This window comes from Mugil cephalus, chromosome 23 (genome assembly GCF_022458985.1).
Source record: "Mugil cephalus isolate CIBA_MC_2020 chromosome 23, CIBA_Mcephalus_1.1, whole genome shotgun sequence".
NCBI lineage: Eukaryota > Metazoa > Chordata > Actinopteri > Mugiliformes > Mugilidae > Mugil > Mugil cephalus.
Genome location: NC_061792.1, coordinates 10,170,247 through 10,198,240, shown reverse-complemented (window position 1 = coordinate 10,198,240; position 27,994 = coordinate 10,170,247). Strand labels below are relative to the sequence as shown.

The following is a 27,994-nucleotide window of genomic DNA, read 5'->3' as shown; positions in this document are numbered from 1 at the left end:
TAATAGAAACAAGGCCGCGACGCGTACGTAGGAAGGGGCTTAACGCGGCGGCACATCTCCGCCAGAACATTTTAAAAACTTTTAATCAATCGGCCTAAAAGAAACCAGACGCGAGAGACGAGAGGGAAGGAACAAACACACACACGAGAGGGAGGAGAAAGAGACTCAAAGAAAAAAGATCCCCGGGGGTTTTCTCTTAAATCTACCACTCCCTTCATCCCTCCATCCCACACGCTACAAACCAGGAACAACAAAGCGCTGTTTGTTTGATCGATAAGTTCAGTAGGTCCGGCTTTACTTGGAGGCTTTCCCAAAGTCTTACTTAACCGAAGATTATAAGGCTTTTTTTTTTTCTCTAATACATTTATGTAGTATTGTCTTTGAAGTGTATTTATTGATATTGGCCTTAGAAATAAAGACAACAAGATAAGCCTACACACAGCAGCTGTAATTACATGCTATGTTTTTTTCCAAAGTGTAAAAATAACCCTGCACAAATCATCTAATGGAGGAAGCTGTTGAGCTGTGTTATCGTGTTAAAAAGCCGGAGTGACCCTTTAATTACTCAACTAATCGACCCATGTTTTATAGTCAATATAACGCTAACAAATAAATAAATACTTACTTGGGATAAAATGGAACTTAACTTTAAAAAAAAAACCCTGTAATTAGGGCCAAACTTACTTTGATGACCCTTAGAGATGACCTTTGACCCTTTCAAAAGTTAAGAGGCAGATTAGGAGTGGACCCACACCCAGGCTGATTACAAGTGATGCGCAACCTCCAGGTATTTGTGTCTCTTGTGGGCTGTTCACATGATTAAATTAAACCCCCACTCCCTCTAGGGATGAAGCTTCAAGTGTCTCTTACCTTGTTTGAAGGTCCTGCTGTCCGGGTTTGCTCCTCATAGGCTGCGACGTTCTCCCACGTCGCCACCACAGCGTGCGTCGGTGTGAACTTTGCGTCCGGAAAGCCCCGATGTACTTCCTGGGCGAGGAGACGGATGAATGGGTGGATGAGGGGAAGAAGGAGAAACAAAAAAAAAAGGAAGAAAGAAAGAAGGGAAATGGACTGAATATGACATGGATGGGAAACTGAAAAGGAAATCCACATCTCTAGTGAGGCTCGGGAAGGATATCTGAGAACGTCATGCGACTGTAGGTGTAACAGACCTGGGCCACTCTGTTGAGGACACTCGGTGTTTCGGTGACGCGGTAGTAAATCTGTCCTCGTCCTCCGCTGGTGTCAATGTCAGCCAGGAACGGCGCAACCACGGGGAAGTCGGTGGGGAAGCCATCGTCGACATATTGCTTTTCCATCGGCAAATCCTGGGCCGATATGATCCCATTGGTGGCCACCTACAAGCAGGACGCAGAGAGAGCTTTGGTATGGGATACCTGGAAGGACGCTATGAACCCGAGCAACCTCCTAATGAACCCACACCCCCTTATAAACCGCTGGAGCCCCCTTCATGAATCCCAGGAACCACATAATGAACCCCTACATTCCCCAATAAACCACTGGGACCCCCTTTAAGTGTCCCATGCCCGGCCCCCTGATTATGCTTCAGAAACATTCAAACCACACACAAAAACTCACTGACATTCCTCTTGATATATTATGATGAATGGTAGAACATGACACCCTCAGATGGCTGGGTGCACTCACTTGGGTGATTTATATCTGCATTTTCAACATGATGCCTTATTAAAGTACAGGTCTTCAACAGGGGGTTCGCGTCCCCTATGGGGGGTCGCAAAATCTTTGGTTGATTAGACAGTTTTTATATATATATGTTTTTTTTTTAAATTTGCCCCTACAAATTTTAAATTTCTTTAATAAAGTAATAAATAATAATAGATCACAGACAGGACATATTCTGTTTCATTATATATGTTTTCACTGCTGTATTTCTACAAAAAAAGTTTTACTACAATTCATAAGAATCTAAAAAATCTTTAAAATTTTAATGTTGATGTGCATAAATATTACTTATACATTCATGAATTAAGTGAGAGTAAAAAAAATCAGCATCCAGAAAGGTCAATTTAAGATACTATACTAATAGATGTGTAGGTTTTCAACAGGGGGTCCGCGACCCCTAGGGGGTCCGTGGAGGTACTGCAGCAGGGCCGCAAAAGTTTTGGTCGATTTTTTAGTTTTTTGTTGTTTTTTTTAAATTTTCCCACACAAATTTAAACTTCGCTGACCCTGCAATCGCCCTACTCAGTCCCCACGTGAAATCCCAGTAGCATGCTGCAATATTAGCAGAAGAGAAGCTAACAGTGCCGCTCACTCCCGTTAGCCAACTACTGAGGCCAAAATGTCTTGGTGATTCACTGTTCCAGTACCACAGTTATGTTTAAAGTTAAAACTTGAATCTGTCAATATATATAGCATTTAGGTGTGTTTATGTCAGGCATGTTTACGGCAGTTGCACGGCCACCCTACTGTTGTACATTGAGAAAATCGTACTTGCACCAGCAGAGTAGACTACTAGTAGAGTAAAGGTTACACCACTTTCACTTTGCAGCACAAGGGACAATTCTGCAAAATGAACAGTTGTACATTTAATACTTTAAAAACAGATTATACTTAGATTAGAACTGAGATTGGGTATTTTTTTTATTTCCAACAGTTGCTGGAATATAATTTATATCCAGTATAATTTCTTCGTGGCCTCGTGGAGTGTCCGAAAATGGATCTTTGCATTCACACAGAGGAGAATTGTTCACATCATCTGATGAAATCTCATGCAAACATAACGGGAATAATTTGCGGTGCCTTCAATGAACTCGGGGGTGGGAGAAAAAAAAACCCTGATAATGAACTGAGTGCCCTCTGTAGTGTGTGTCCTGATTTCCCCCATTCAAACGCGTTAACATGGGAACATCTCTACACACAGAGAGAGAGAGAGAGTGAACAGCTGCACTCATCACCTGTTCAAAGTGAAACGAAAACTTTGCTGAAACATTTCAGCCATCCACAGTGAAGGGATGGAGTATCGCAATCGATTAGCAGCGCGCAAAGTATTAGTGGGGATGTTGTACTTACATATAGCTGAGAGAAGTATGAGTCGTAGAAGTAAAGGGGTTTGGGCAGAGACAGCACTTTGGACGTTTCATCGTCGCCCTCCGCTAGAATTAAATCCCCACTCAAAGTGCCGTAAGGAAACATATCATCCCTCTGGATGGACGTAACCACGCACACGCTGCAGCTCCAGCACAGCAGACACGCAGCCAACATCGCGCCTCTCTCCATCGTGGAGCTGCGTGGACGAGCCCTGCGCTACGAGAGGGGAGAGGAGAGCGGAGGGAGGGAGAGAGGTACAGCTGGACCCGGAGAGGAGAGCAGAAAGACGGAAAGACGGACAACTTCACTCAGTCCTGCTCTCCACCGAGCCCCTCATAGTCTGCAGGGAGGAGGGAGGAGTTTGGGTCTGATTGGTCGGGGGCCGGTTGAGTGACAAGCAGCCCGGTGCTGGAGGTAACATCTGGCTCGTATTAAGAGAAAAGACAAATAGAGCATTTTTAATCCGGATGTAACTGTATCTGTGTCACAACACTGGAAGGAGAGAAAAAAAAGAAAAGAAGAGGAAGAAGAAAAAAAAATCACGGTGTCATTTTAACACGCTCACACACAAAAATGTAAATAGTTGCAGTAAGATAAATAAGAAAAAAGGTTCCTTGTGGAAAGCATTAGAAAAAAAATGAATATCAAACGTAAAGGTACGGATAAAAAAAATAAAAATGATAAAACAACATATCGGTGGATTAAATATATTTTAAGACCTGGCTTGTGTTTATTTATTTTACTCATTTTATTCCCTCGAATAAATTTAGCTTCACTGTGTATCCAGCTGTAGGGTTTTGCTTTATTTTTAAGCAAATTACCCACTCGTGTAACTACAAGATAACGTGTTAACCAAGTGCGCCGCCTGGTGTTGGAAGCAGCGTACTGCAGCGTGTACGCTACAGCTGATCCGGTAAAAACGAAAAAAGAAAGTGTTTATAGTGTTTTATTGTAGTATTAAAATCCTACTTGGAGATTAATTGTGTGATTATTTGCACATGACACAATCGTTTGTGGGATTTAACAATAAGTCAGAACAAAATAAATAAAAACAAAGTAGAACACGTTTTATTCATAGTTATTGTAAATTGGATGTAGATTGGCCTGCACAAAACACTCTTAAAAGAAAAGTATGAAGAAAAAACAGGAAGAGGAAGATTTGGAAGGATTCTTTAAATAGGAACAATTTAATATGTAATATGAGGTAGACTGCTAGTGTGTATGACAAACAAAACAAAACAAAACAAAACAAAACAAACAAAAGTCTTGTCCATGATCGAGAGGACGACCTGGGAACAGTCGTGAGACTTGCACTTACTCAAGTGAACCAGCAGGTGGAGGCAAAGTAAAAGGCTGCGATCATAAACCACACACAGCATGACGACAGATGATTTCAAACCTATTGTTCAATGTGTAGCAGCAACACTGGTGTTACCTGACCACATATTCACATTTACATGATTGCGACGTTATAAAAAAACCCACAAAATATTAACACACAACAATCTGCAACCAGATTCTGATCTAATCTGACGTTTTTATCATCTCCCGTGGTTTTACTTCACTATTCCAGTCTGTAATTACAGGATGCTGCATGTTTAACTCCAGCACTGACATCCGATATATTCACTAAAATCAATGAACCCATCAATAATTTAGACAAGGACCATTAGCAGGCGGCAGCACACACGTTTTCTGTCGTGTGTGCGCTGGCGTATGAGGGACAGCAAGAGAATGAGAGGCTAACAATACATATAGCATTTGTAAGCACTTTAACTGGTGCCAAGCCCTGAACAAAGGCTGTTTACCAGCACAGCTGATCGCAGAATATATGATACAAGACCCTCATCAATAAATGAACTGCTTCTAAATAAAGAGCCCAGACAGACAGCTAGCTAATAAGCGATCACCTGGATCAATAGCATTTCAAGGGGTTCACAAGTGAAGGAAAAATCTGAATTTTAGCTCATTTAGATTTTGTGTCTGACAAGCTGACATCTTTTTTTTTCTGTTTAGCAAATGAAAAAAACAAAATGAGGAAATCCTAAAATTAAAGAAAACAGCAGAGGCGAAGAAAGGAAAGAAAAAGTGAGTGACAGAGAGGAAAGAGGAACGGAAGGACAATTCTTTTTTCAGTGCAGACACAGGACAAGATAAAAGAGACGTTCACCACGAGAGGAAACCAATATAGAGCAGGCAGAGAACAGAGAAACTGACCTAGGAAGGAAAAGAGAAAGAAATAAAAAACAAAACAAAACAAAAAAACAGATAGAGGGGCCTCACAGAGGGCTATGTAGGAATCCAGTGTCTGTTGATGCTGTTAAAACTATAAATAACCTTCATATCGTGGTCGTAGATTAAAAACCTGCTCTGTTTACAACGCTGAGTGATTTACATTAAAATATCTTAAGGGAACAAAATCAGAATGGAAACAGAACCTGCAGAGAGACGGACGACAGTCTGGAGTTATGGAAAAACAAAAGGGCCACTAAGAGTGCACTTCACTTGCTCTTGCTATCTTGCACACGCACGTACAAACACACATTCACGTGCATCCCTGCGCACACACACACACACACTCGTACCAGGCCAAAAAAAAAAAATGCAATAATTATAATAAATATTACAATATTCACATTCAATGTAGTCAACAAAAGCAAGATGAAGACAAAAACACATTACGTAACTGTACAATCTAAGAAATGCAATTTTTTCCCACTTAATAGTCTAAATATTTAAGATAGAGGTCGGTTTGACGGTGGTTACCCCCTGTGGCCCCCCCACATGAAAACACTCTGGATGCGCCCCTGGTGCGCACGCGAGTACCTGCGCAGACACAAACACACGAGCGCGGACGAGCGTCACACGCGCACACACGTGTGAATTAAGTTTGTTTTCATAAACACGGGTATAAATTTGAGGTAATGAGGTAATAAAGTTTGCTACAAATATGTGACACAGAATCATTTTTACGCTTTATAACCGATTAAAACATCCCAGCTCAGTTTGACAACACGAAAACCGACTATTCTTGCCATTAAACGAAATCAAAGAGGTTTCACAACAATATCCTGACTGAACACTCTCATATATGCTAATGGGTATTTGTATAATATAATAAAAGAAAGTAAAATGCTTTTATGTAAATTAGGCGTGTCATACTATACATAACCAAAAATAAATGCTAAATTGATGTTAATGTGTGGGGAAACACGTTCACTAAAAAAAAGGTAAACAAATAACAATAAAATGCGTCGACAAACATCACGCTTTATAAACAGTCAAAACATCCTGTTCCTTGTATCGAGCTGGTTGTGACCAGTTCACCAGCTTTTCCTCCGAAACGACGCGAGCTACTGAGGAGTGAAGTTTCGTAGCGCGATGCTTACGAGCCGCTGCTTGCACGGGTGGGTGTGGCCGTGACCCGTGACGGCACCGCCTCGTTCCTGTACCTCGGGTGCACTCATGTCTCAGTCTCATCAGTGCCGCGCGCCTCGTCCTCACAACGCGTTCACCTTGAGAGAGGAGCCGCGCTGTAAGTGAAACAAAACCATAAACTAGGATTTGTTTTTATTTATTTATTTTTTTTGCTGTCTGACTCTACCTGGACAGAAAAAGGGGACGGAAATAAACAGCAAGAGGAGCAACTTATTAAACAGGTGAGAACTGTGTTGTTTGGAGGAGTTTCAGCCGCCCAGAGGTGCAAGCGGAGGTTCCACTTTTGTTGGCTCGCGGGGCTTCCTCCGCGACTCATGCAAAACTGCGTTGGGAAACGTAAACATTTTTTTTAATTTGTAATGATAAATGGAAGTACGGTCTTTTTGAGAGAATAACTTAGATAGTTTGGAAGTCTATACTCGGAAGTTTAATTCGGCGCAAAAAAAGTGTTTTTCCAGAAACATCTTTTCTTAATTAACGTGCTTGTCTCTTTTAAAGCACCGCTATTGAACACCCGTTAAAATATATGCATCGTACCATATTAAAGAAACCTTTACTTGTGTATTAGATTAAGGAGGGAATAATCCAGGATTTTAAATTGCTCGTCGACTTTGTCTTTTCTCACGGTCTCGGGGACATCCGAAGCCGCTCCAGAGTGGACAGAGCAAGTGAGTCAGTTGTGTGATCGTTACACATCCAGTGAAAGTGAGGGGTCACACACAAGCTCGCGCAGAGCCGTGGAAACGAGCGGAATAGTTGAGCGATTTGACAGAATATACGCACAGTGAGATTTCTTTCTTGACTCACCATGTGCTTCATTCAGCATTTTTTTTTCCAGATTCAGCACAATGTTTTTTTCTTCTTCTTGCAACATGTGTAAGAGTATGTGTAAGAGCTTGGACAGTTTTTTTTTTAAACCTTTGGCCTGTCTCATCTGATATCTGTTAACTGCTGAGACGGAAGAGGAACAACTTTGGGTTTCACAACTCCAAAATCTACACTAAGCAAAAGTTCAAGCAAAAAAAAGAAGAAAAAAAAGGTATTTTTGATGAATAAACATCAGATTGGATTCGGTGTGGGTTGACAGCTTTGTTGACATTGAATCAAAACAGTCTGCAATAACAGAGACTCGTAAACATCCTTCACATGTGACACTGCTCCTTGAGCCAGTGAGGGATTTAAGAGCTGGAAGGAAAGGAAGTCATCGTAAGCTGCATTCAAAGTGAAGGTTTTCATTTTGATGAGCTGTAGAAAGTCCTAAATCTGCCTAAATCTCACAGTTATTTTTTTTTTCTCCTTTCAGGATCAATGCAGTGGCTGCAGACAACTATTTAAAGATGACCTCACAGAGCTTTTCAGATTCACCTCAATTGTATCGTAATGAAGTACACTACACGTGTCACAACAAGACGCACATCGAACCGACCGAGACCAGAATGATCAGCGCCATCATGTTCGGCGCCGGCATCTTCGGCAACGTGGCTGCTCTGTTGATCCTAGAAATCCGCAGACGCAGGAACAATAAGGCCGGGAACGCCCGGCGGCGTGGCCTGTTCCACGTCCTCATCACGTCTCTGGTGCTCACGGACCTGGCTGGGACCTGCCTGATCACCCCCCTAGTGCAGCTGTGTTATTCGTGGAACACTACCATGATTGGGATGTCTTTGTCTGGCAGCGTGTGTTCATACTTTGGCGTCAGCATGACCTTCTTCAGCCTGGCCACCATGGTGCTCCTCTTCATGATGGCTTTGGAGAGGTGCATCGCCATCGGGTACCCCTACCTGTACAGCCGACACGTCACCAAGAAATGCGCTTACATCACCATCCCTCTAGTCTTTTTCTTATGTACACTATTCTGTCTGCTCCCTTTTGCGGGGTTCGGCACGTACGTGCAGTACTGTCCCGGCACGTGGTGCTTCATTGACATGAACCCAGAACAGCGAGAAGACCGGATCTACGCCAACGTGTACGCCACCATCATGCTGGTGCTGGTGCTGTCTATAGTGACATGCAACGGGTTTGTGGTGTACCAGCTGTTCAAGATGTACCAGCGTCGGAAGAAGAACGGCTCCGTGAAGACGAACTTGAGGTCCAACAGCGAGCGCAGGGCGGTGTCGATGGCCGAGGAAGTGGAGCACCTGATCGTGCTGGTCTTCATGACCATCATCTTCATCATCTGCACGATGCCTCTGGTGGTAAGACGACAGCAGATCATACGTTTCCTTTGTAGTATGAGTTTGTAGTATGCAAACTACTTTCCTAGTGGAAAATATATAAAGAGTGTATAAAAAGTGTCTAATCAACCAAAGATTTCGCGACACCCACTCCTGCGGTACATTCGCGGACCTACCGTCTAGTTACTGACAATGCGTGTCTATTTACAGCACGTGAAACAAGCCGATGGAAATGTGAGTCAAAGCTTGGCCGCTTTGTGAGTTTATCTGACGATCGAAAGATAAAACTGCGGTGAAACTTTGAATCCTTGAAACGTGGCAGTTTATCAAAAGGTCACCTGAGCAGTTTTCAGTTTTAAGAAATTGCGTTCATTGTTGCATCTTGAATAATAAAAAAAAAATGCAACTATTCATGAATAATACAATGGGCTGCTCTGATGCCAGGAAACAGTTTCCCCTGTGGCCTTCTGACTCAGCGGCCTATTCTGATGCCACAGGTATAAAGAGCAGATGTTTAAATATAGTTTAACAGCTCTCTGGGAGCAGATTTAGAGAGATTTAAGTATTCAGGCTTTGTAAACTCCGACTTAGATTTCAGCATGTGAATCATCCGAGACGAGAGGGAAAGTTTTTGGAAGCTGTGACTGCGGATGGGTGAATGGGCTAAAATGAACCCGCAAATGACTCAGCCCTCCAGCATTTTAGACATTATCCCGTCTCGGTAAAACTCCTGAGCAATCTGTTGATAACCACATCTGTTCTTTGAGTGTACTTTGGATCAGATGGGAAATCAATAAGTTTCCCAGCAGAACATGATGCCGTGCACTTTACTGCAGACGGCAGTAATGGGCCCGGGTGCCGTCTGATGCTTCTCAGCTGTGGCTTCAAATGCATAACCTTCGTCTCTGCAGTGGTCCTGCATCACGCTTCCGTCCACGGCATCACGCACACAGCGTGGAGACAGAAACAAGCTGAGATTTCAACACAACTGTCACATTTTTACGACCATTTAAATGAAGACACTTAACATTGGAGAATATTTCTTCATCTTGTGTAAAACTTTTATTGGTTTCAGACTGCTGGTTACAATCAAGGCGACATTATGAGAGATTAACGGGTGTTTTTTCAGGCCAACGACCCCCCCAAACTGACTAAGTAGGGACCCCCTACCTACTATATATGTTCTTTATTAAACTCGGCCTAGTGCTGTTTATAAATATATAATAATATTGCAGATGCATCTGGATTTCACCTGGGGACTAAACAGACTCTCGTGCCAATTGCATGACACCTGAACAGAGTCAGCGGGGGCGGGGCCTACCGTGTACAGGAAGCTTAGATTGACAGGTCTAGTGTGGGAAACGGTGCGCTGTTGAGACAGCTCACGTATCTCAATTTATCCGTTTACTAAAATATGTTGGATTCGCGTTAATGTGTATTTAAAGAAATTTAAACTTGTGGGGGGAAATTCAAAAATATATATATATAAAAAAAAGTGTTATCAACCAAAGATTTTGCGACCCCTCCTGCAGTACCTCTGCCGACCACCTAGGGGTCGTAGTCTCCTCCGTTTGATGGTGATTGTAATTGATTGTAGGCAGCTGAGCCCCTCATAATCCTTCAAATCTAAGAGGTTGGATCGACTTTTTGAATGTCGGGGTCATAAATAACTGTAGAATTATCACCAAATATTTATTTTAATTTATCATTGTGGATAATTGCTGCATAATTAACGCATCTGCATGAGATAATTGTATCAAACTTGCCTCACGTCTATTTCAGAGTGAGATGCTGCATTGAATTGTCCTCTCCTCTGTCCTCTATACCTGTCCACTGTGCACCAGGTGTTGACTACTGCAGAGGGGAGGGGGGGTGAAGGACACTGGGGTCAGCTTTCGTTACTGCCTCGTTAGCAGGCGGAGTAAAATAGAAGGCTTGTGTAGTAGAGTGGGGTGAAACAAGGGCAGATAGAAAGGAGGCAGCGGGACGGGGAGATTTAATACGTGCACAGTCGAGAAATCCAGACTTTTAATCGTACACTTTATGAATCACTTACTTGTGGGCGTCACAGCGACGTCCTGTGCTCGTATTTCCACAGAATGGCCACATTAACCTATTTGGAAGACATTTCCATCCGCTGCCCTGCAAGAAGACGTAGAAAACCCTTTTACCATATTCCACTCCATGCAAAGTGATTACACAGAGAGGGATCTGGTCCATTATTTTTAAGATACATCTCCCCTTCTCTTTATTGACAAGATTCATTTAAGTGCCTTTTATGCAGCCTTTTTCCTTTATTTCCGCGGCTTTTAGCAGAAAACTTGCACGTCGTTGCTAACTGCATTAGTAGCAACGCAAGCTATGTGGTGTGGGGCTTCTTCTTCTTTTCTTTTTTTTTTTAATATTTACACCATGGCTGTCCCAGTGCTACGCATTCAAACATGCTCTAAATGCATAATTTATTAAGAGATTTATCTAAACACTGATGTGTCCAGCTGGAAATGTGATACCATAATCTGAGGTCTAGATATCTCCCTCTCTCTCTCACACACACACACACAAAGAGCAGACTCATGTTACATTCATCTGCCAATATGGGGGCTGATGATGCATTTATGTGTGACAGGGCCTCCGGTTATCTCTGATTGCATTAAAAATTGAAAAGGCCAGACAGTAGCCTCCCACACCGAGACAGAAAGCGAGAACCCTTTTATAGACACAGCGGAAGAAAATATACAGCGATGGAATTTTTGAACAGCCTCTGCTTTCTATATGAGAATAAAGGGCCCGATAGAGAAATGAAAGTGTCGACACATTTGACTTTACATTTTGTTCCCGAGAAATTAAACTCAAACAGATGACAGCGTTCGTCTCTGAGCCCTCACAGGCTCTTTGCATTAACGCGTTCATTATTACGCTTCCTGTCGGTGCCCCCGGAGAAGAAAGTGGGCTCCCAGTGTGAGTCGGATTACACGGCTCGGCCAAACAAAAAAAATCTGTTTCCACGCGCACACAGTCACACACACACGATCGTTCCGCCGCACCGTTATTGTGTCTCGCGCAATTGCGTCGTCTGTCACTGATCAAAGCAATCGTGTGTTTGAAGGGACGCTGGCTGAGTAATCTGCAGTTAAACTTGCTCCACTGGGTTTATGCAACATTAGTGTTTTGAAACGTTATGCAGATTTTGTTGTTTTCCAGCTGCGGTTGAGAAAATGTGGGAGTGCGAGGGTTTGCCAGCTTTCTCACGGTGCCGATGTGCCCTTAGGCAATGCTCTCAACTGCAGCTGTGGCAAATTCAATCGCCGAGCTACGGGAAATTAGCCTAACGATGCAGAAGCCGTTACCGTCTTTAGGAGCTGAGATGAGATGCAGGAAAAAAAAGGCAGATGAGACATTTCTTACGGACGATGATGATGGTGAGGAATTCAGAGAAAAGGGTGGGTGGAAGGAAGGCAGGAAGTGGATAACAGACTCTACAAGTCACTTTAGGGCTCATTTTCCCCTCACAAATAATCCTTTTAACTGCATATTGTTCCTCTCTGACTTCCCCCCAGAGACGACGGCAGAAGCATTTTGTAAACCTGTGAACTAGTCACAGCTTCCCTGAATTGTGCTAGAGTGCTGGTTCCCAACCTCGTGTCCATCAGCCAGAGGAATTTATAGCTTCTCATTGCAGCCAATAACCACAGAGGCCAATTCCACGGAAATAATCAGAGAAATCTGTTGGCCCGAGGTGCACTAATAAAAAAGAACAGTATTAACTTTAACTAAGGTCAAAGACTTGGTAATACAGCAATTATTGATCAAAGGTCCAAAACATGCGACGTGAACTTTTATTTCCTTCTATTTTATTACATTTCAAGAAGTCGTGGTAAATCTGCTCGACTCTATTTGCGTGGACACCAGAATGTTTTTAGCAGCGCTGCTGTTTATTTTAAGCCACTCAGTGCTGAGACAACTGTTGTAGAGCTTCATATACAACTTCAATGCGTTCGTATATGCACATCCAACAAAAATAGATAGAGAGGCCCCCCTACCTACTATATGTGTTCTATATTAAACTAGTGCTATTTATAAATATACATCATTATTAGCATTTTGCATTCAGTATTAAGCCATGCCTTATCCCCTTACTAAAATATGTTGGATTCATTTTAAAGTATTTTTTAAGAAATTTATAGAAATGTATAAAAAATGTCTAATCAACCAAAGGTTTTGCGAACCCCCCCTCCCCCTGCAATACCTCTGTGGACCCCCTAGGGGTCCCGTTGAAAACCTATGGTCTAGATCAGGAGTGTCAAACTCTTGTTAGTTCAGGGGCCACCTACAGAACAATATGATCTCAAGAGGGCCAGACCTTCAAATAATGACAACTTCAAATGTTTCCCTTTGTTGTAGCACAAAGAAGTACATTACGAAAGTGTTTTCATTTGAACTGCGCTATTACAAAATTTTTTATGAACAACCATGTTTCTTAAGACAAAGAAGTGCAAGTTCTGTATGTCTCAATGTTGTGTTATGTCCACAGCTCTTACTAAAATTGTGTGAAACGTAGGAAAAGTACTTACTTTGATTGGAAAATTTGCAGTCGATGTCTTCAATGTAATTTTTGCACTTTGCAAATTCATCCTGCGGGCCAGATTGGACCCTCTGGCGGGCCGCTTTTGGCCCACGGGCCACATGTTTGACACCTGTGGACTAGATACTGACATTCACATTAATGTGTAGTTAAAGAAGTTTAAATTTGTGGGGAAAAATTAAAAATATATAAAAAATGTCTGATCAACCAAAGATTTTGCGGTACTCTGTGATGTCAACTCACTGGACATTATATCAGGTGCACAAGTGGAAATAAAAGCAGCCTAATGTAGCAGTCCTGCTTTAAATGTTAACCTCATGATTTTTATGGTATTCAGCATAAGCTTGAAATAACTGTGAGATGTTCTGCTTCTGCTTATTGGTTTCCATTTCAGTTAGCCGCTAGGCTAAATATAACAGCGCCAGAAGCTACATCATACAGTACCACCACCTTTCTTTGCACAGTTTCAGCATAAACTAAGCATCAAATGTACTCTTGGTTCAGGAATGTTTGAATGTATAAATATGCAGCAATGTTCTGAGAAGTGAAATGAAAATAAAAGGAACAGGACCTAGATTCCTGAGTCGATCCTGCCAGGTTTATACTTGCAGGTGTGCACGATTGATCTTGGTGTACTCAGTGCTGGGAGAAAAAAAAACACAGGCCTATCTGGCTTATATTATGATGCAATAGATATGTGACACATTAGTGAAACCTTAGATGTGACGTAAATGAAATCTGGCCCAGATTTCAAAGATTTTAGTTAGATTAGATTTATTTAGTTTTTATATATACTATTGGAAGACACAATCAGACACATTTGAGCCTACTAGTGGCAGCAGATCGTCTGGACGCTGAAGTCTAGTAATTGCTACGCTGTTGTCATAGAAACAAATCCCATGTGCAGCAGGGTTTTCATGAGACACCGAGACAAAGTGCTCCTCCGTGGGTTTTTTTTTTTGTTGTTTTTTGTTTTTCCTAGAGTGCTCCATGGACACGTGTCCTTAAACCTAGACTTGGAGTAATTCGAGAGGAAAGAGGTTTCATTATGTTCATGCATATACTGTGCAGACGGAAATAAATGGCTGCACAAAGACAACGGGCTAACTACTGTACCTCGGCTGGAGGACTGCATGGGAATTGCATTTCTGGTTCTGCCTCTGCGTCCAGCATCAGCTCTGGGAGCCTCTCCTAAAACCACAAAATACACACAAGAGTGTCTTCTGTCTCGTGTTCGCTCCAGCGCTCCTTCTCCGAGCAAACAAAATGATCCACAGGGTTATTATTTATTTTTTTGATTTTGCACATTTAGATCCTGTGTGTGGAGCCTGAGCAGGACTGAGCTCCGGAGTGACAATTAAAAAGTCATGAGTAGTCATTTGGAGTACGTAGAGATTAGTATAATAGACTATTAATGTCTGTTGTTTTGGACTAATGACTTTCAGACTGACATAGCTTGGATACATGCCTGCAGTTGGGTGGACTCCAGTTTAACTTTGTTTTCATCATACGTTATTAAAGGGGGTTGCACATTTTTCTCTTTAGCTTTCATCCAAAAGCTACATTAGAAGTTCTCCGCGCTCATTTAAAATGGAGAAAATATGGTAAAAATATTTTCCCCTATTGCAGCTCACTCTGCAGCAAACCATCAGTCGCTTCACGGCCGCCGCCCTGTGCCAACGTTTAACCACATGCGCTTGATTCCGTCTCTCTGAACTGAAAGGATCACAAACAAAAGAAAAGGCCACGGTTCCCTCAGATGTCCCATTGTTGTCTTTAACGTCTTCGAACAACAGCAATGGGATTGGAAACGCCGCCATAACAAATATTAGCAAGGATGAAGAAATGTGCCATGCAAGAATCCAAACATATGATCACGTTGGCATTTAAACAGAAATGTCTGCTAGTAACTGCTCCTGCTTATCAAGTGTTGCTGCTGCAAATGATTTAACGTGGGACAATTTCTCTTCTGTCCTTCTCTTAGATGCGAGTGTACATCAACTCCATCGAGAGTCGCAACGAATCTCACCACAAGGACCTGATCGCCCTGCGCTTCATCTCCATCAACTCCATCTTTGACCCCTGGGTCTTCATCCTCCTCTCCCCCAGCGTGCTGCACTTCTGCTGGGGCTCGGTGTGCCGGAGCCCCCTGGGAACCTCCAGGGGTTCCATGTGTAAAACTTCGCTGGCTAAAGAAAGCGCCCCCGCCAACATAGAAATGACTGGCACAGTCCTGTACACTGAAGACTTTTGCAGTGTGGCAAACGTATGATGAGTGATATATATATATATATATACACATATATATATTTATATTTATTGGACATGAGGTGGGAAAGTGTGTTCTCATGTGTGATCACAGGACCTCCAGATGTTTGGTGGGCCCGAGCATGTCTCCTGTTTGGGTGGTGTTTATCTGTTTTTAGGGAGCGTCCATCAGATAATGGCTCCTGACACCTACGTGATAAGCACCTCAGAGCAGCTCCTGCAGCTGTGGTCCACATGTAGCATTTCAGCTAAACGTATGCATGTCTGGTGCATACCGGGGAGCTTTATATCGTTCATAGAAAGGCTCAACATTTAGCCTCCTGTGCTGCTTGTTTTTGGTATCGGTGAGTCGTTTCAACGCAAAGGGCTGCTGATGGGAAAGACAGTTGCGGTTTCACAAGATCGAGTGTACACAGAAAAGTTTTGTTGTGCACCGATACGAAACCGAATGCAGCAAGATATTGATTTGGTTGTACACACACAGAAACGAGGCCGGCCAACAGGAAACTCAAAAATAACCACCAACCGCCTGTGATTCAAATGCTGCTTTCTAAACAGTTTCACTAGACGAGGGAAAGATGAGACATTACAAACAGACGAAGGGACGGAGGTCTGGAAAGTAAAATAAAAATAAAAAAGGGGCCGTGTATTGTCTAGTCCACTGGTGGAGCCTAGCAACGGGGCATGTTTCAAGTCTAAATGTTGGCCCACTTAAACCCTGCTCCGATAAGTAGTAGAAGTAGTTACTGGATGTAACTCCAGTTCTGTGAGTACGTGTTTCTCTTTTGCAGCCCTATCGGACCCCTGTTGGAAAGGTCAGGAAAAAATAAAACACAAAAAAAAGCCGATACTGACATTTCATTTATATGTATACAAGTGTATGTGTACAGTATATAATATAGCTCATGAGACTTGAAAGCTACTGTACTTTTTAAGTCGCAGATCTTGTCGCATAATCTGGCTATAGGTGTAATGCTTGATGTATTAAATGAATAATCATGAGTAATTTATATATTTAATGTCATAATGTAATGGCCGTATAACTCACTCCTACATATTTTCATTTCAAAGCCCAGACCTGAGGTCGTTTCTCTGAATGAGTAGACACTCAAATCACATTCAAATCATATTTGTAAAGTGGTTTTGTAAAACAGTGAGAATGATTCAGCATGTTCCACCCACACGTGTGCACGCGCATCCTCGTGCATAACAAGGTAGCGCATGTCCTCCACCATGTTACCTAATGTTATTTGGCAAAAAAAACAAACAAAATAAACTGGGAAAGAACTCACTTTAAGACTAATTGAACCCAATTAGTTTTACGAGGAAACATTTCGAGGTGTTGCTTTTACATAATGTGACTCAGATTCAACCTGATGTAGGGTGTGAATTAGTCAGTTTGAGGTTACCTACCTACACAACCACCCACCACCCTAGTACATCATTACCAATAAATCAGATGAGACTACTGAGTGTCTTGGAAAAAGCTCTCCCATTTGTTTATTGCTTTTGCATACTTGTAAAAAAGCAACGTGGTGGATTCCTGCTGGGTTAAATTACACAACACTCTGGGGAACTGTTACTATTATTACAGCATCTCTTCCTTTAACGCTCAAGTGTCTGGCAAGAAAATAAGCTACAAGTTTTTTTTTGTTTTTTTTTTTTGTTTTTTTTCCTGGTCGTAAATATCTTGAAAGAAAAAACTGAAACTATTCAGTCCTCAAGTGTGTAGAGTGTGAGGAAAGGCTCTCAATGTGCCACTTTCAGAGGACGGGTGAAAACCTTGTGAGCATCAGGTAAAACTTCATTATCGAGTGCGTGTCCGTGTGTGTGTGTGTGTGTGTGTTTGTGTGTGAGGAACGGGGTGGGAGAAAAACGGCACTGACAGCAGTATTTGACTATTGTGTTGTGAGAACAGATGTTTGTTGCCTCTGTCGGTTTATTGTATTTTCTGAGCTCAGCAACAAAATATTCAGTGTTTACGACAGAGGCTGCTTCCTGTCGGCCTTGTGTGAATTTTGCTTCCATCTTTGTGCGCGTGCTTCTTCCTGTCGTGGTTTTCGTGCCTAATGTAAGTGCGAAGCTCGTGCGTGCGTATGTGATAAAGACAGCGAAATGTATTGTAAGTGATCAAACAATGTGTAATGATGTCAAACAGGAACGCGACCTATCTGTGTGTGTGTGTACCTCTGTTAAGTACTGTACATGAAACTGAATGCACTGAGTGCGTATGTGAGTATTTTATGGCTTGTGCACATAAACATCTCATCCACCAAATATTCCGTCCGACCTGCTTTGTGAGTCTTTTCCTTGACAAAACTTGTACACATGTAACTCATCCACAGTTTAAGGACGAGTTCCAGATGTGGAGATGCACATGTGACCAAAACTGTGGGTAGTATCGGTCACATGTGCAGTCTTTCGAGATCTGGTTCGTGATCTTAGACAGGCAACTTACTTACTTACTAAAGTCTGGAAAATTTAAATGTGGGAACTTTGGTTTGTATTCACTTCAGAACTTATTACACTCAACAATTAAATAGCTGGGTGGGCTTCGCGATGAGTCAAAGAATAACAGCGGCGCAGGCATGCGTCATCTGAATGCACTTGAGTTAATTTGGTTTACAATAAAATACTGACCATTGGAGGAGCTGTTTAGACTCAGCTATGACGTCTGGTGTAAGCGACAGAAGAAGAAGAAATGAGCCTACGTCACGTAAGCCGACAATAACCTCCTCAGACCTGAGCTGTTGCCATTTCTCTTTATTTGGGATTAGTAGGATCTAAGAACTATAAAAACTAAGCATCATCTTTGAACAGGAAATAATTATGTCCTCGTGTGTGGACACGGGGATTATTTCATATAATAATATTAATATAAATATTCTATAAAAATGTTTATTCTCAAGTCTGAACGTTGCTGTGCCATAGGAGAATTGCAAATGATGAAGTCCCAGTGTCCTCAATTGAGTACTTGCTAAGTTATTGCTCGTTACTATTGACAGAATTTGTCATATTAAACCAGAAAAGTTAATAATCATAAATAAACAAGTTTTAACTGTAAAATTAGATGAGGTTTCGTACTTTATCCACTTTTGTTGCATGATGGTTCATGTTTTTACACCAACTACTATCTACTTATGTGGATAAAAGTTCAAATAAGGCAGAATAAGTTGCCACATAACTGAAACTTAACGTCCCCGTGTGAGGACGCAGGGTCTCGGGAGGTTTGAACCATCATGAACCTTTCTACCCGCAACGACTTGTCTCACGTAAAGTAATAAATATAATTATTGTCCTCTAGCAACCCCTGCGACCCCTGTGCAGGATTAAGCGGCATGGAAGATGAGATGAGATAATTATTGTCAGGTTAAAAGCTTCTGTTTCCCTGTGTGTTAGTCAGGCAGAAGTCTGCACGTAGGACTTAAGGCCTGGAAAACCCTGGGAATTATCCTCACTAATACCAGTACCAATAGCATTCCTCTCTGTGGGAAAACATCACAACAATCCCAAAACACCAAACCAGGAAGAAGCTGCATATTACATCAACGTTTATCTGCTGAGATTTAGTGGGTGTAACAAGTCTACATTGATCTAGGCTTCCTCCTTTTTCTTTTTTTCACACAATAAGCCAATAAAAACGAATCTAAAAGTCCAAGCAGATGCTCCATAGGTACACAGCTTTGATTTAGTTTAAACCTTTTAACAACTTCATTGTTTCCTTCTCCTCTCTTCTTCCAGTCATCCCTTCTCCTTCTCCCTTTCACCAGTAAATGTAATTAAATTTATCAGGAGTTATGATCCAGGGATGAGACATTAAAATGCCACCACCCATTTATCCACCCATCTCTCTTCCACCCCCCACCCTCCTTCAAGTCATTTTGCAAATTAGTCTTTCTCACTATACACTCCCTTCCGGTTTCTTTGCATCCTCGACAACAATACGCGCTTAGCTTTACGACTTGTTGATGAACGTCTGTATGTTAGTGTAAGAATTGTCTGGTCCTGTAGCAATGATTCAGAAGCTTTTGATTGTCATTTAATACATCCGTTCTTTAGTTTTACTGAAACTATGTAACAGACACTTCCTGTGTCTTTGCAAACATTTCAACAGTCACAGAAAAACTTAGTGAACAGGTGTTAGAGATACCAGACAAGAAACCCCAAAATAACTTGAAAATAATCAGTAGTTGGGCTCCTACAACAAGTTGTTTATCTGATTCTTGGTTGGTGGTTATGGTTACTATAGTAACGCTTCATTCCGCTGTCACTTTCAACCATGAAAATGTCGTCTTGCGGTATTTGGGGGCGCAAACTGAAAAACTTGAAGTTTTATCACATACCAGCCACTGTCAGTCATAGACGACGAAGAGAAAAGATTGTGAGACAACCAATAATTAATATGTAATACATAATCATTTTCAGCATGGAAAACAGTATGGGTTAGACTAAATCGTGACTGATATCACACTATGTTAATCATTATCGTTACGGTTTAATGCTAATGCTAACCACTAGACTAGCTAGCGCAACCTTAGTTGTACGTTTCAGGGGGTGTCCAAACAGAATTTGCTTTTACTACATTACCCTCCACAGTGGTTCCACTTACTTCTTGTAATATCTTTGTTGGAGAGGCTTCACTTGATAAAGACAGACCAGACTTAGTCGATAGGTGTGTATATGAAAGCTGCTCCCATTGAGATAAAACTACAGAGAACTATCAACTAACTCTATCGTGTCTTTGTATCTTAACATGTTGTTTTAGTTTTGCGCTGCAGGCATTTATTATTTTATCCCATCATGCATACTTGTTCCACACCAATATTTAACCTTCATTTGATCTCAATAACAACAATTATAATCAGTTCTTCATTTTTATAATTGCTATTTAGATGCTAATGGAACACCAAGTTGACGGTCAACCGATTCAGGGTGTTGACATGATCAGCTGGTAGGAATAAATTGTGAACCAGCTGACCGATGTGATTATTAGCCTCCCAGCTAATAATAGCTCTTCTCGTCTCACTGTTAAATAACAAATGCAGACTACTGTCACCTCTTGGTATGAAAAGTTATTTTACTTTCTTGAGGGCAGAGAACGTGCACAATGTACCAGTGGAAGTGTACTTTGTGGTATGTTCAAGCGTAACCTTTTACCAGGTGACATCAGCATCGTGCTTCGTTGCCAGTAGTTCTTTGAGACACCTCCCTAACAAAATTCAACCTAAGTGAATCAAACAAAAGCATGTGTCACTGGATGACATGTTGACAAGAATGCCATTCCCTCCATAATTAACCATAATTCACTGTATATCCTGTCTGATTTCTGTCAATTAACGCTCCACCAATAGACAATCATCATCCAAATGACTGACCAGACATCGCGAACCCATTAGCCTTAACCAAGTTTAGTCCACCTAATTGCTTTGTTGATTAATTAACCCTGTCTGGTTAATTGGATAATCTCTTGTCATGTTTTGATGAGATCAGAGAAAGGAAGGATGGAGCTCACGTGGATGTCGAGAGTGTTTTGAAACCAGGAGGATTCCAGATGTTGGCACCATAATGTTAACGGCTGGCTCTGAGAGAGTGGGTACACTTAAAAAACAGTGGTGATGCTGAACTATGTCCAAACATGGGACGCAGCCAGCTCGCTCAACAAAGCTATAAAATACCTAACTGTCAACTGTATAAGAACTGGAGGCCGTTCAGGGGATTAATATTGTGCAGGAGAGATGGATTGATGTAAGTGTAGCAACAGCAACATATTTTCACAGAGAAGCCGAAGATGACTAAATGACGCAAATGTCCAAAAATGCTAATAAAATTTTAGACGTAACCTTTTCCACATTAGACATTCAGGGAAAAGTCACACATTTTATTAAATGCTAAGTGGAAAATCACAATAGTTCAGATATTTAGAAGCTGGGGAGGCCAAGGTTTTGGTTGAAATTACAGCCAGATTTCTTTTTTCCATTTAATTTCTTGCCAGCCAGCTTTTAGGATTCAATATGGACTTTCCGGACAAACTATTAGTGGGTTTTAATCGTTCATGAGCTTATTTCGTAAATAATTCCAACATATTTTGCCACATTATTTTTGTGTTACAGGTGATTGCTGCCAAAACTTTTACTCCTGAAAATAGTTAGCTATACAAATACTTTAAGTCGTGGAAGTGTTTTAATGTCAGTGTCAGTTTAACCCATTGACTTCCACACTGAGAAATACGATTAATCGCGATTAAAATGTTAATCTACATTAATCACGTGCACTGCAAACTGAATATTTTGACATATTATTAAAATGTTCACACAATTGTACAGATTGATACAATATAAATACTGAAGCTGTATGATGTATATATTTGAGCTACAGCTATCATCTGTTCAAAAGCGCTATAGCTCAAAAAGAATAAAAGTCAAAGGGTTAAGTTTGCTATCGAGACAATTCTCAATTATTAGTTTCAGAAAAACACATTGAGTCAAACTGATTTCTAGATAACATCCAACCTTGTGAGTCACACTGACTGGTAGCCTGGTAAGTTTTTTAGGGTGAACCTGCCCCGTCACACATTATTCATACCTCTTCAGTTCTGAGAAACACAAGCCGCAAAACTTGCCGTCGAGATTCCTGTAGATTTTACAGACGACGTGAGCGAAGCCACTGTAACATCCTCTATTGGTTTGTGGTCTATTCTCTGACAAACAAATAGTGCTGACTTGTCAGAAATCAGCCACGCCCTGAAGCATTCATCCATTCTCTTAAGACCATAGACATAAAGACATTCACTGAGGTAATAAATAAACAGCTCTATATGATTAGTTTTCCAGTTTGGGATTATTTTTACACCGACTAATTTGTCCTCTACACATATTTATCACCACATTTACCTGAGCCCTAGTGAATAGTTTTGTCTGAACCATATTTGTTGCATTTCTAAAGAGAGATAAGAAGAGGCAACCGGAGCTGCTCTTATCTTCCCTCTGCAGGCGATCATGTTGAGGTGACAGCGGGTCAAAGGTTAGAAAGGAAACTTCAAGAGGAGGTCACTGGGTCATCAGGCGCATGGAAAGTATGGCTTTGGGGGAGGTGGACAAGTCAGAACAACAGTCCAGCTCAGAGGTTAGTTGGGAGGACCTCCTATATTTGAGCTTATGATCTTTACGGAGATGAAGTAGGGACCCCCTACCTACTATATGTGTTCTATATTAAACTTGGCCTAGTGCTATTGATTAATATACATTATTATTATCATTATGCATTCATTATTAAGCTATTCCTGGTCCCTTTACTGAAATATGTTGGATATATGTTAATGTGTATTTAAAGAAATTTTAATTTGTAGGGGAAATTAAAAATATATTAAAAATGTCTGATCAACCAAAGATTTTGCGGGCCCCCTTGCAGTACCTCTGCAGACCCCTAGGGGTTGCGGCTCCCCCTGTTGAAGTCCTATGCGGCGTAAAGCCAGTCTATTTAAAATGATGTGCACCTATTTAAGAGAACATAATGAGAAGCATCAATTCTGGGCCAAAACCTGTTAATATTCTTTTCTTGCTACCATCCCAGTCTGACCTCAGATTTCCATTTGCAAATTAGCACTCATCTCCTCCATCCTGACTAAATAATGAGGGGACATTCTTCTGGAAACAGCTTTTAAAACTACTTTGTTTTTTTTTTTTTGTTTTTTTCATGCCGCACTGTGAATATTTTTGAAGAGACTGCTTCATTTGAAACATTGCTCTCCGGGGGCGTCGACTGGATATTAAACAGATTCCTCCCCTACAAATAAAACATCAAAATAAGCCTCCTGTCAAACATCTGTAAACATTCACTGTTGAACAATTAACATCCACTAGAAATGTTGTTCAACTCATCGAGTTAACAAGCCGACTCGTAAAATCTGCCGGTAATACTAGTTAGTGGCTTACAAAAATAAATAAGGTCAGCTGTAAATTGGAGTTTCATTGTTCAAGTGTCCTCATTTCCTTAGATTTCAGGTTTGTAGGTGGAAATTTCCAGTAAAGTCAGAGGTCCTGAGTGGTGTAAATCTCTACTCGTGCCCTAAACACAAGCACAAAACTTGCGTCTGATATCACAGAATCAAAAGTGAAGCTGCATTGAAAGGAATACACCATTCACAGTTACTTCTGAGGACACGACACAAGACTTTACTCATGCTCCCTGGCACAGTGCATTTTCATCAGCGACGAAATGAAATCCCTGGAGGTCGCTGTAATCAGTGACTTCCTGAAGGACACTTCACTCTCGACTTCTGGGACATCCTGCTGCTCTGATATCAGCAGTAATGTTCATATTTGAACTTCAGCTCACTGGGCTGCCACCGGCCCTGCAGTAAACACAGATTAGCAGCCGCGCTTCGAGACAGCAGAGCCCGCCAGCTCGGACTGAAAGTGTTTAAAGTTCACATAAAAGAGAACTCCCGGGGATGGAATTACACCAAATGCAAATTTCATCTCATTCATCCTCCTGGTGTCTCTCACTGATGTCGCTCTTTGATCTGTGCAGCAAATTTAGCCACGCATCAGTCAGGTTCCACAACGTGAAGACTTGCAGCACAATTACTACAATTGCAAACAGACAGACAACTGAAAACTGGAACAATTAACACAGCCATGCTATGCCTTGAGTAATCAGAAAGAGTGATGTATAGACAGAGTGATGTATTATCCCGCCTAGCAACACTGAAAGCTGTTGAACCTGTCGGATGAGGGGAGTAACAATCGCCGCACTGTCAGTGTCTTCTCTTTTAGATCCTCCCTACAAAATTTTACTACTGAGCTGCAACGGTGAAGTTTTTATTACACCTGGTGTCAATACATGATGACGTTGCAGAATTTTCCGCCTGAAGTCTCACTGAGATACACAACAACAGCAGCAGCAGCGGCAGCAGCAGCAGGAGGTGATGGTTTTGACTCGGTGCTTAGGAGCTTAAGTGAGTCATTCCTGTTAACGTTCAACTACTTCAGTGCAGCTTTTGGAAACTGTCAAACACTGACAGCAGTTCCACTGCATATTGTTTGACATTAGGGCGTTTGCTCATTGGCTTCGTCTTCCAAACTCCAAGGTCCTATTCAAAATAAATTTTAGTGCTGCTCATTCGGTCCAAATACGTCCACTGTTTGCTCTCACATTTACACTTGGCTTTTCTCTCATTCTGCACCCTGTCACAAAAGAAAAATGAAACAATTTCGCTCCATAATACAAGAGGCCAGCTTTCAGATTCTGGCAGAGAGATTTACTACAGTAGTGCAGCAGCATCCCGTCCACACGTTAAAGGACTATTTAGCTGCGTTCATGACTAACCAACCACTGAGAAAACAGACTGGAGGAGCATGTTGATCCTGTAGGCAGCTGTCTCACTTCTCCTTTCTTTCCTCTGCGTCTCAGTTGTGAAATCACTTCCTCTGCAAACGGCCTCACTGTCGCATCAATACAAATCTCACGGTTGATGAAAGAAAGGAAGAAAGGCTGCCAGTGAGCTGGAGAGTGAAGCGACGGTGAGATTACCTAAAGAGGGATTTCCTCTTTGCTCAGACTGTACAGAGAAAAACAGAGGGAGTGTTGCTTAACTCATAAATGTCCACCATTACAAACATCAATGAAAGATCGTGTCTAGACACCTTTTATAGTGAAATACAGCAGCACACAAGCTTAGAGTGACCCCTACATTAAATATGTAAGCACTCTTTATTTTTTTAAATCTGAAGTGAGAGCATGAGACGGAGAACTTCAGGACCCGAGACCAAAAACAAAGCTTCATATGCCAGCAGGGAAATCACAGCTGTCGGTGTTTATTATTTCACCCGATGCTGGAGCTGTTGGGTCACACATGAGGCAACTCCATTTGTCTCCAAGTAAGTGTCAATGGTTTAAAACAAGGCTCCGCGCCAGCCTAGTCGTAGCCAGCCGGGAGTGTTAGCATATGTTGTGACCGGCTGTCTAAAAAAAAAAAAAAAAGTTGAAGCAGCAGAAATATTTCAACAGACTTCCAGAGGCAAAGGTGAAACGAGCAGCGTGACAAATCTCATAGAAGCAACATGTTCGTCCTCCACCTCAAAGTTCTTTTACTACAGGAGGAAGGTTGGAAAAACTGAGTGATACGAAGGCGCTAGCTTGATTTTATCGATGTGAGCGCGCGGGATTACTGCAAAGCCAGCTAATGAATGGGAAAATGGGCAAAAGCAGTGTGTTATAAACCATACATATAAAATAGTGAAATCACAGTGCGCCAATTTTACTGATAAATAACACTAACATCAATACTGTCAAACTCAACAGAAACCACTTGCTTTACATCATAAATCTTAGTGTGACAGTAGTACAGTTGGCAGGAGTTATATCGGAAGAGATGGGCATTACCCCAGGATACATCTGCCCAGGGAGGAAAGTTAAATAAAGAACTTTAATTATACCAACACATGTTGTTGTGAAAAAAGAAACACTGGCAAAAACAATAGCCAAGTGTCCAGAGTTGACTAGATAAAAGGTATGTTGTGTTTGAAAGCTGACAGGGTGAGAAGTCAGTGGTCTAGACCGACCATGTGATGTGCGATGTCCCACCATGCCTTGCTTTTTGCTGCTACAAACAAAAATAAATAAATACTTACATAAGAGTTCAAGTGTCCCGAGAACGTCTTCCTGTGACTCTTGTGTGACTTAACGCTTAAAATAAATGAGTTTTACCAAGAGGAAGAGGTGAATGTGTGAATGTGCACGCAGTGAGTATAATAATAAACCTTGCACAACATGTGATTCCACCTATGTTTAGTCCATTTAAAGTAAGAATAACCACTAATAATGTTTTGTGATTGACAAAGAATTCATTGAAAGGTTAAATACTGGAACTTAGGGTTAGGGTTATAGTTGGGTCTAGGGTTGGGAGTTAGGGTTAGGATTATAGTTGGGTATAAGGTTATGGTTGGGGTGAGGACATAAGGTTAAGGTTCGGGTTATAGTTGGGGCAAGGGTCTTGATTGGGCCTAGGGTTAAAGTTAAGGTTATAGTTGAGGCAAGGGTCCTGGGTGGGCCTAGGGTTGGGGATTAGGGCTAACGCTAGAGTTATAGTTGGGGCAAGGGTTCTGGTTGGGCCCAGGGTTGACGCTAGGGTTATAGTTAGGGCAAGGGTCCTGGTTGGGCCTGGGTTTGGGGCTTAGTGTCAAGGCTAGGGTTTCAGTTGGGCCTCGGGTTGGGACTTAGGGTTATAGTTGGGGCAAGAGTTCTGGTTGGGCCTAGGGTTGGGGCTTAGGGTTATAGTTGAGGCAAGGGTCCTGGTTGGGCCTAGGGTTGGGGCTTAGGGTTATAGTTGGGGCAAGGGTCCTGGTTGGGCCTAGGATTGGGACTTAGGGTTATAGTTGGGGCAAGGGTCCTGGTTGGGCCTAGGGTTGGGGCTTATGGCGAAGGCTAGAGTTATATTTGGGGCAAGCGTCCTGGTTGGGCCTAGGGTTGGGACTTAGGGTTATAGTTGGGGCAAGAGTCCTGGTTGAGCCTAGGGTTGGGACTTAGGGTTGACGCTAGGGTTATAGTTGGGCCTAGGGTTGGGGCTTAGGGTTAAAGCTAGGGCAAGAGTCCTGGTTGGGGGTAGGGTTGGGACTTAAAGCTAGGAGAGACTATTGTCTCTTCACTCTCCAAACGTAACATATTTTCCGATAAAGATCAGTTTCTGTATGATCGTCATCTCCAAGATGCATAAGCACAGCCCCTCCCTCCTCTTTTCTCTCTCTACTGCAGGTCCGGACACATTCGGTCTCTGTTGCAACAACCGTCCTCCTCCTCGTCCGCCTCCTCCCCCTACTCTCCTTCTCCCCTAACCTGCTGTGCTTCTCCCAGAGCTGCGCTCATTCAACTCTCTACGGCTCTGCCTGAGAGTTTATTCCAACCAGAGGAAAATGTCAAACGCTCATTATGTTTGTAAGAGTCGGATCAGGACGTAGTGCACACACACTTTTATTTTGGTTTGACAGACAAAAAAGTGTCCTCTCAGCTTAAGTTGATAAACAGACTGTATTTAAAGTACACTATCAAATAAAAGGCAGAGAGTTCATTCTCATAAGTCAGATCAATAAAAAATAGAAATGGCAACTATTAGGCAACTCTGTTCATAGCAGAGAAGAAATCAGAGTCCTGTTTCATGTCATTGGAGCACACTGATACGCATTGTAAGCCTCATTTGTATGAAGCAATCACACTCACGACATGTAATAGAGTGATATTATATCAAAGGCAAATACATGATGTATTTTCTACAAACAAATCTAGATTTATTTTTCTGATTTCCCTGACGCTTACCATTATTGAATGCTTGCTAGCGCCAGGCATCTGTAAGTCATAATATAGTTTGGGTTGTTAGATTTTATAATAAGACACATACTTCTGATTAAATAAAATGAGCGAAATAAGGGTTGATTTTTTTTTCTTCCAGTTTAGGGTTAAGGTTATC

At 41.8% G+C, this 27,994-nt stretch overlaps 3 protein-coding genes across 8 annotated transcripts in view; 1 reads left to right on the top strand and 2 right to left on the bottom strand.

The window, feature by feature from the left end:
- The window catches only part of nid2a (nidogen 2a (osteonidogen)), a 40,777-nt gene extending 37,366 nt beyond the window's left edge, over window positions 1-3,411 (bottom strand). For 3 of the 6 annotated variants that reach the window (XM_047576440.1, XM_047576439.1, XM_047576441.1), the window contains exons 1-3: window positions 3,055-3,410; window positions 1,173-1,358; window positions 871-987 (exon numbers count right to left, since the gene is read on the bottom strand). In XM_047576440.1, coding sequence (XP_047432396.1) covers window positions 871-987; window positions 1,173-1,358; window positions 3,055-3,261 — 510 coding nt within the window. In that variant the 5' untranslated portion in view covers window positions 3,262-3,410. Of the gene's footprint in view, window positions 1-870; window positions 988-1,172; window positions 1,359-3,054 lie in introns of all 6 variants that reach the window. The other 3 variants (XM_047576436.1, XM_047576437.1, XM_047576442.1) reach the window with 2 other exon arrangements.
- A 2,878-nt stretch (window positions 3,412-6,289) lies between these two features.
- Window positions 6,290-17,811, top strand: ptger2a (prostaglandin E receptor 2a (subtype EP2)). The gene is made up of 3 exons (XM_047576491.1): window positions 6,290-6,731; window positions 7,814-8,705; window positions 15,251-17,811. Exons 2-3 carry the CDS (start codon window positions 7,848-7,850, stop codon window positions 15,536-15,538), a joined length of 1,146 nt encoding a protein of 381 aa, XP_047432447.1. The 5' UTR covers window positions 6,290-6,731; window positions 7,814-7,847; the 3' UTR covers window positions 15,539-17,811.
- Window positions 14,147-27,994, bottom strand: part of txndc16 (thioredoxin domain containing 16) — a 45,247-nt gene continuing 31,399 nt past the window's right edge. Inside the window, exons 22-23 of the mRNA XM_047576461.1 lie at window positions 14,383-14,457; window positions 14,147-14,276 (exon numbers count right to left, since the gene is read on the bottom strand). Coding sequence (XP_047432417.1) covers window positions 14,271-14,276; window positions 14,383-14,457 — 81 coding nt within the window. The 3' untranslated portion in view covers window positions 14,147-14,270. The remainder of the gene's footprint in view (window positions 14,277-14,382; window positions 14,458-27,994) is intronic.

Excerpts from the sequence above, each read along its gene's own strand:
- ptger2a (XM_047576491.1), top strand. The coding sequence starts at position 7,848 with ATGACCTCACAGAGCTTTTCAGATTCACCTCAATTGTATCGTAATGAA. Across the intron at positions 8,706-15,250 it reads TCTGCACGATGCCTCTGGTG|ATGCGAGTGTACATCAACTC; the intron begins GTAAGACGACAG and ends TCCTTCTCTTAG.